This window comes from Oncorhynchus clarkii, chromosome 16, assembly GCF_045791955.1.
Source record: "Oncorhynchus clarkii lewisi isolate Uvic-CL-2024 chromosome 16, UVic_Ocla_1.0, whole genome shotgun sequence".
Lineage (NCBI taxonomy): Eukaryota > Metazoa > Chordata > Actinopteri > Salmoniformes > Salmonidae > Oncorhynchus > Oncorhynchus clarkii.
In genome coordinates this window covers 6,898,416-6,907,154 of record NC_092162.1, presented here as the reverse complement: position 1 = coordinate 6,907,154, position 8,739 = coordinate 6,898,416, and the positions used below count along the sequence as shown (strand labels likewise).

Sequence of the window (8,739 nt, the reverse complement as noted above, 5' to 3'; positions counted from 1 at the left end):
AACAGGATTACTGTGACAGGCGGCTGTGTCAGGGACTTAGCTGCATTAGTTCACTCCACTGGTTAAAAGGTTTATTTCAGGACTGGAGACTCCGTGTTAAGCAGCTCAGACGACACAGTGACAGGGCGCTGGCGCGTTACACCACTGTGTTGATGCCTGCCATGTTTACCTCACCTGGGACCAGAACACATGACTGGGAGAAGAGGCAAAACTGAGAAAGGCAACATTGCAAACAACTGCAATGGAGTAGATTGACTGGTTTTTTTTTTTACGTAAGGTTATGCATGCCGGCGTCTGCTACACAAAGATAGACGAAGTTAAAACGTCACAACGGGACACAATGTGACAGTCTAAGATTACGGTTTGAACGTACAAATACGTTAAAATATATATATATGCACGCATGACTGTCAATCTGTCTGCTAAATGGTATATTATATTAGAACCAAAATAAAAACACATTCAATACACCACACATTATTAGGTTAAATCTAGTTTACTCCAGACTATATGGGGATGTTATGTAATGTAAGACTATGTAACGCAACATGGGGAGCATTGGTCATTCACAAACTTCCTCCGTGGGATTCAGTGTTTAAAGGAAGTGGTTTTCGCCACTTCCTTTAAAAAAAGGTGATGATCCTGCTTCTTTAAGTTCTGTCTCCACAGTAAGTATCTACAGAGAATAGTTCTTCACAGAAAGATTGGTGGCTATACTAAAGAAGAGGTTACATCACATCAAGGCTTTTGTCTTCAGATTTCAAATTGAACCATGTTCCCTACATAGTGCACTAAATAGGGAATAGGGTGTAATTTGGGACACAATCCTAAAACTCCTCAGGAACCAAAAGTGACACAATAAATCTACTTGGTCAGAACAACACAACAACCTCCATAGCATGAAATGTCTTGGCTGAATGACACCTGGGTTCAGTCACTATATGAAATCATTTCCAATACTTTATCCTGGCTCGATTGAGATTGCCTTAAAATTGTATACTGTAAAAAAAAAAAAAGTTTAAAAAACTGTATACCCTGCCCATCTGGCATTCCAGGCAGGTTAAAGTATTTTTAAGATTTCAAATAGTATTTGAACCCAGGTCTGGTAAGAGTATAGCTCTTTTTTGAAGTCTCATCCTTTTACAACTGTACAGGTAGCTGAGAATCACACCATTTCCAGGTAAGGTCAGTGGAGTCCGATTGAAGAGCGGCTGCCTGGCAGAATACCTTGCTGTGTTTATTACAGTGCTGGAGGGATACATCAGGGAAACTTCTAGAAGTAAAGCTATTGGCTATAAAAAAAATATTGAAAAAACGGCATTACATTAACATGACTTGAACCTTAAGTTGGGTCCACTTTTATGTTGATCTCTGGTCGTATTACCTTCAAATCCCTCAGCATGAACATGGCATTAAGACTACTGTGGTATTTGTATTACAACGTAGGTCACTGAGTGTCCTATGTCTAGTCAATCATGAGACATCCTTCAATCTAATAGCAGGTGCTTCTCCCCAAAGTCTATTTGAATGGAGAGTCAGCCACCATACCGCTATTGACAAGCTACATTGGACCCATGGTTTCCCAAGACAGCTAAATAAACAATAAACATTAAGTTCACCACCTTGTACAAATACCATTCTTCCAATGTGAAACCTACTGCAATAAGAGTGCATGATGAGGATGTTGTTTGGATATAGCCTGTACCATAGAATTAGAATGTGAGAATGGAACATTCTAATTCCATGGCCTGTACAGTAGTGTAACCATAGAATTAGAATGTGAGAATGGAACATTCTAATTCCATGGCCTGTACAGTAGTGTAACCATATAATTAGAATATGAGAATGGAACATTCTAATTCCATGGCCTGTACAGTAGTGTAACCATGGAATTAGAATGTGAGAATGGAACATTCTAATTCCATGGCCTGTACAGTAGTGTAACCATAGAATTAGAATGTGAGAATGGAACATTCTAATTCCATGGCCTGTACAGTAGTGTAACCATATAATTAGAATGTGAGAATGGAACATTCTAATTCCATGGCCTGTACAGTAGTGTAACCATATAATTAGAATGTGAGAATGGAACATTCTAATTCCATGGCCTGTACAGTAGTGTAACCATATAATTAGAATGTGAGAATGGAACATTCTAATTCCATGGCCTGTACAGTAGTGTAACCATATAATTAGAATGTGAGAATGGAACATTCTAATTCCATGGCCTGTACAGTAGTGTAACCATATAATTAGAATGTGAGAATGGAACATTCTAATTCCATGGCCTGTACAGTAGTGTAACCATATAATTAGAATGTGAGAATGGAACATTCTAATTCCATGGCCTGTACAGTAGTGTAACCATATAATTAGAATGTGAGAATGGAACATTCTAATTCCATGGCCTGTACAGTAGTGTAACCATGGAATTAGAATGTCAGAATGGAAAACTTCCTTTATCTTCCTTTTAACTTCACAACGACCGGCTCAGTAAACTTCTGGCCAGTCAGGAACTGCCACACCCCTCCTCTGTAGAACTCATTCCCAAAGGAATAGAGCCACGCGTTGAAAATAGGATTCGTTTTCGCCAAAACAGGAAGCAACTAGGAGATGAATAAAGATGTTTTCTTGTTAAAATATTTAAATAAAACAAATCTCCATTCAAATTTCATTGAACTAAAGAATTATCAAGCACTGAGAGAAAGGAACAAAGAAAAAAAAGACAAAAAAAATAGAATAAAAGGGGAAAAAGATAGAAGAAAAAGAACTGCTCACCATTCTCAGCTTTGGAGAGACCAGTCTGGCGTTGCCAAAGCAGGCGTAGATGCACATGATTTCGTAGGGTCCCCAGCAGAACAACAGAACCCTCAGTGGTATGCTGGTGTTCCACTGGAATACAAAGACAGTCAATAAAGTTGTATTGAATGGGACTTTTAAGGGTTAGAGCTATCTGGAATCCTTGGGATGTCCCTACCATACATTCTAACCCCTACACTTACTTTAATCCTGTTTAGACTTCTCTGGCTTTTGAAGTCACACAATAACATATCAAAATCACATAATGTATAAAAGAGCAGAACATAGTGACTATCATGTACCGCCACACAGAACATAGTGACTATTATGTACCGCCACACAGAACATAGTGACTCTATGTACCGCCACACAGAACATAGTGACTCTATGTACCGCCACACAGAACATAGTGACTGTTATATTCCCCCACACAGAACATAGTGACTATTATGTACCGCCACACAGAAAATAGTGACTATTATGTACCGCCACACAGAACATAGTGACTATTATGTACCACCACACAGAACATAGTGACTATTATGTACCGCCACACAGAACATAGTGACTATTATGTACCGCCACACAGAACATAGTGACTATTATGTACCGCCACACAGAACATAGTGACTATTATGTACCGCCACACAGAACATAGTGACTATTATGTACCGCCACACAGAACATAGTGACTATTATGTACCGCCACACAGAACATAGTGACTATTATGTACCGCCACACAGAACATAGTGACTATTATGTACCGCCACACAGAACATAGTGACTATTATGTACCGCCACACAGAACATAGTGACTATATGTACCCCCACACAGAACATAGTGACTTATGTACCCCCACACAGAATGTAGTGACTGTATGTACCCCCACACAGAACATAGTGACAATGGAAGCAGGATGCACCTGAGCTCAATTTCGAGTCTCATAGCAAAGGGTCTGAATACTTATGTAAATAAGGTATTTATGTTTTTTATTTATTTGCAAAAATGTCTAAAAAATAATTTTCGCTTTGTGGGGTATTTGTGTGTATTTTTTCTCATCTATTTTAGAATAAGGCTGTAACGTAACCGAATGTGGAAAAAGTAAAGGGGTCTGAATACTTTCCTGAATGCCCTGTATATTGAGAAGTATGTTTTTCTGGCCAAAGATGAATGGTATTATTATAATGCGTTGTAATGTTCCAAAGAACATTCACATGTTCTAACGGTGGAATGTTGGAGGGTTTATTTACCCTGTGCTTGTGGATCTTCTTGAAGTATGCGTGAATGGCGTCGTAGTTGGACTTCATGACATAAGCAGGGAAGATAAGGTAAAAGACCGTCAGGGCTCCCATATAGGTCATGTAGTCCCTGTTGAATGGAGATGAACACGGACGGTATAACGACATACACTGTATTATACTGTGCATCTTTAAACATGGGGTATCCTCACTTGTCTAGGGTTGCTAAATTCTGGTCATTTTCCCAAAATTCCCCGGTTTTCCAGAAATCCTAGAGGATTCCGCAGCTCCTGATTTTTGCCCTCCTGATTCCGGGAATCTTCCAACTGGGACTTATTGAAAACCTTGGAATGTTGCAACCATAGTCAGCGGGAGACATTGCTAGACAGCATTGTTTTTATTGTCCGAAATGAATCATCCCAATCCATTAGAGATTTTTTGGAAGTGCTCGTTCTGTGTGTGAAATGCTGGATGTTTTCAACTGGGGTAAAGAGCCTACTTTTGAGGTAATCTGCTTGGTTGTCTTAAATCCCAGTTTCTGTTATTCCATTGTTTACATTTGACTAAGCAAAACAGTGATGTCAACAGCTGGTTTAGACAGAAGGGTATTTGGGAGTCAATCTTTAGACTTTGTAAAGTCTTGTAGGGTCTCTGGTTGAAACATTAACACGTGTAGAGGTAACAGTGTGTGAGGAAGTTGTTGTTTTACAATTAAATTACCTTCAGGTCTGGAATTCCCTGTACCACAGATGAGAGAGAACATGAGGGTGTGCGCACATTTCATTTTCTGACTGTAAATCGCTCTGGATAAGAATGTCTGCTAAATAACGTACAATTTAATATAAACGTAGCCTACATGTCTCCTTTGGTGTAGTCTAGTGTGCAGCAGGTCCTCATGGGCTCAAAGTCATAAACTCCCCAACCAATCAGAGGGACGGCCGCCCAGATGATGGCCAACCCCCAGATAATGATTGAAATAGTCCAGGCCGTGCTCCAAAACAGCTTCTGATCTGGAACATAATAAAGTTATGTTTATTGGAATTTGCAAGAGTATGTTTGTAGCTTTGTAGATGTATATAGAACATCAATAAATAAAATGTTTAATAAATCCATAACGCTATAGTAAATGACATGAACACATACTGGGAAAGGGCAAATGGGGAGACCTAGTCAGTAGTACAACTGAACGCATTCAACTGAGATGTGTCTTCCGCATTTGAGGATGCATGGCTTTCGACCTTCGTCTCTCCCGAGCCCGTACGGGAGTTGTAGCGATGAGACAAGATGGTAATTACTAACAATTGGATACCACAAAATTAGGGAGAAAAAGGGGGTAAAATTGTTTTTTTTAAATAATTAAAAAATGTGTCTTCCGCATTTAACCCAACCCCTCTGAATCAGAGAGGTGCAAGGGGGCTGCCATAATCAACATCCACGGCGCCCGGGAAACAGTGGGTTAACTGCCTTGCTCAGGGGCAGAACGACATATTCTTACCTTGTCAGCTCGGTTACTGGCCCAACGCTCTAACCACTAGGCTACCTGTCGCCGTACAGTAGGATACTACTCACTGGTCACATATTGGTGATATCTGTCCCAGGCGATGGCAGCCAGGAAACTGATAGAGGCCAGAACTGCTGTCATCCCCATGAAGGCGTGGTTGCTACATCCGTCTTGGCCCCAGGGCCAGTGTCTAGGGTGACGAGAAGAGAGGAGCACATTTAGGCTGCGTTTACACAGGCAGCCCAATTCCGATATTTTGCCTGATTATTTACAAAAGATCGATCTGATTGGTCAAACAACAAAAAAAAATATTGACAAAATATCAGAATTGGGCTGCCTGTCTAAACACAGCCTTGGTGTTTGTATTCCCATCAGGCATAAACATGGTGACTCATATTGCTGCAAATTGTTATATCAAATACACCTGCTTTGGGTTGTGATTCTATACAGTTGAACTATGACATCAGGATCACATACATTAACAACTGTTCAACATTACAGTTATGGGAGATTCCTCACGTAACAAAAGAAGACCATGATTTTGGGGGATTTTTTACATAATTTAATCCATAGAAAGGTTCCTTTTGGTGGTTGAATTCTTGATATATATTTGACATTTGTATCTTAAAGCATAATTGAGAAATAATTAATTGAAATGTTAATATTTGTGACATGTTGGCCTTACCCTTTCCTCCCTTAAGACTCCATATTGTTTCATCTGTAGATGAAAATCGGTGTCATATTAAACTCTGCTGCTTGTTCTTGTTATGCTTGTTATAAAGTACATTCATTTGTCAATATTGACAAATATAAATACATTAAATACATTCTTTTTAAATATAGTTTTTTTGCATAATAACAGGCATATCAAAGTTCCACCCGTGGAATCCCTGATACTTTTAGAGTTATGATCCAATTAGTATGCATTACCAACAGGGTGAATGCGAAAATTGATTAAAATAATTATCACCCTCTACTGGTGATTTGCAGGATATGAAATTATACAAATAAAAGAAGGGCTGTGATTGGTCACATTGCCTACTCTACCATTTTCTCTGTATAAAATGGGTCATAACTTTAAAACTAGCAGAGATCCCTCTATATGCCCGTAGAGTATATGATGTTCAACATTTATGTTGAACAATTTGCCCTAACCAACATTTCTATATTTTTCAATAATTATAAAATATGTTTTTGAAATCAAATTACTACTCATATCAGAGAACAAGTAGAAAAGCTACAGTTGACGCCCATTTTGTTGGTGTCTTAAAGGAGACCTGGGTCAGGCCAAAATGTCACAAATTTTCAAACTTCATTAAAAAAAATGTTCAATTATGCTTGAAGATACAAATGTCAGACACATGTCAACAATGCTTCCTCCAAAGGACCCTTATATGGATTACATTTCATGAAAATCTAAAAAAAAAAGAGTCATTTTTTCCCTAGTTTCGTGAGCAATCACCCTTTTGTGTAGTATAGCATATATCCATTATAGCTACTCAGAAATACATGATACATGTGCCTTACTTGAATGCCTCTCTAGAAAGGATGTCAGCACAAATCATTCTGTAAACCACTTTTAGATCAATGCATAAACGCATGTTTTGCAACAACTAATGTACACATAAATTAGGCAACCTCCAAAGGAGTTAATGCAGTGTCAGAGGACAAAAAATCATACCTATAAAATAAACTGGCGTAAGCAGCGATCAGGCCGTTTAAATTGAGCACAATGCCAGCCACAGCAAGGTTAAACACAAGAAAATTACTGGGAGTTCGCATTTGCTTTACGCTAATATAGGCCAATATTGAAATGGCGTTGAGGAAGAATCCAAGAAGACCTAAAAACACACACAGGAAAGAAAGAAAGCATCAACTTGTGATAGATTCCATGATATAAACAGACTAAATGGAGGTTACACGTATTGGATATGTCCGAAATTGTTGAATTTTAAGCACACATACTTTTATTTCACTTTCACATTTCAACCTTACAAAACATAATCTTACAATTATAGCACATAATAGCAATTATCACATTGACATACATGGATGATTTGAAGTTGCCAAATTGCTGTCATTACTTGAAGAATCTTCAAAGCATTTCTCGGGCCAAATTATTTTTGTTTTGTCCGACTTTAAATTCTTTAGGCCTATCCATTTAAGATCCCTTTAAAAGCCCACAGGGCTCCATCCTCTGGCAGCCGTTTCTCTAGTGCAAATAAATAACAACTTTCGTTTCAACATATTTGGCATAAAATATTTCACTTACCCCCAACAAGAAGAGCTGAACCGAATGCAAACATGTCAAAATCGGAGAATCCCTCCGGTAATGTGTATGCTGCCATTTTTTAATGGCTACTATAATTGTCGGGACACTACAGATAATTCCTCTACGTTTATTTTCGCTTCTAAAAGTGCCAGAGGTTTCTAAGACTGAACTCCTTATAAACGCTCTTTCACGTGAAAAGGCATTCAAGGACTTATCTCAAGAAAAAAACCTTACCGATCCCTACAGGAATGTTCTAATTAGAGGTACAGTGATAATGATAGAGTATGCTACACATTGGATATTAACTATTTTCTTATTTTTCCGAAAATATATTTTTCTTTGTGTTCATTGAAGTGGTTTCTGCGCACCAAGTGCGCATGCGCAGCTCGCCGATCTATAAAACAACTGATAAGGAGCCCGCCTATCTCACATTATAGGCTACTACTGACCAGTGGTAGTCACTGAACTCTAAACCCACAGGTCATACTTTATCCTTAGTAGGCTAAACATTATATGGCACATGACGATGAAGGATATCTCTCATAGGACGGCGCACAAATGGCCCAGCGTCGTCCTGGTTAGGGTTTGGTCGGTGTAAGGCCGTCATTGTAAATAAGAATTTGTTCTTAACTGACTTTGTCTAGTTAAATAAAGTTTAAATAACATATAAATATATATTTAGATAGGTAGGCCTACAGATGTAGGATCTTAGTTTGAGCCAGTTTGCTATGGCAGAAAAATTATCCAGCACCAACGGGAAACGTGAATTATTTTGTGGATTATAATTAACGGATAGGGCTAATCAAGTCTGACATTTTAAAGTATAAATTACAAACTTTAGAAGCCTTTTTAAACCTCGAATACACTACAAGTTAGAATTTCCTACTATGCAGGAAAATGCTCAGCAACCAAAGAGTGATCAAATTA

General features: G+C 38.5%; 1 protein-coding gene across 5 annotated transcripts; it reads right to left on the bottom strand.

Annotated features, from left to right (window-relative positions):
- Nucleotides 1-483: 483 nt before the first annotated feature.
- On the bottom strand, nucleotides 484-8,256 carry LOC139367906 (RPE-retinal G protein-coupled receptor-like). 5 transcript variants are annotated; one of them, XR_011626897.1, is made up of 8 exons: nucleotides 7,813-8,181; nucleotides 7,222-7,381; nucleotides 5,609-5,730; nucleotides 4,896-5,049; nucleotides 4,052-4,169; nucleotides 2,779-2,892; nucleotides 2,289-2,606; nucleotides 484-1,808 (listed from the first exon to the last, which is right to left on the bottom strand). XR_011626897.1 is itself a non-coding variant. In XM_071106281.1 (7 exons), the coding sequence occupies exons 1-7, from the start codon at nucleotides 7,886-7,888 to the stop codon at nucleotides 2,460-2,462; spliced, it is 891 nt and encodes a 296-aa protein (XP_070962382.1). In that variant the 5' UTR covers nucleotides 7,889-8,256; the 3' UTR covers nucleotides 484-2,459. The 5 variants fall into 5 exon arrangements, 2 of the variants coding, with proteins under 2 accessions (XP_070962382.1, XP_070962383.1); XR_011626898.1 differs by having other exon boundaries at nucleotides 484-1,988; nucleotides 2,409-2,606; nucleotides 7,813-8,180; XR_011626899.1 differs by lacking the exon at nucleotides 7,813-8,181 and adding an exon at nucleotides 7,589-7,722 and having other exon boundaries at nucleotides 484-1,748; nucleotides 2,229-2,606.
- Nucleotides 8,257-8,739: the final 483 nt, after the last annotated feature.

Excerpts from the sequence above, each read along its gene's own strand:
- LOC139367906 (XM_071106281.1), bottom strand. The coding sequence starts at position 7,888 with ATGGCAGCATACACATTACCGGAGGGATTCTCCGATTTTGACATGTTT. Across the intron at positions 5,050-5,608 it reads ATATCACCAATATGTGACCA|ATCAGAAGCTGTTTTGGAGC; the intron begins GTGAGTAGTATC and ends ATTATGTTCCAG. Across the intron at positions 2,607-2,778 it reads TCTCTCCAAAGCTGAGAATG|TTGCTTCCTGTTTTGGCGAA; the intron begins GTGAGCAGTTCT and ends TTCATCTCCTAG.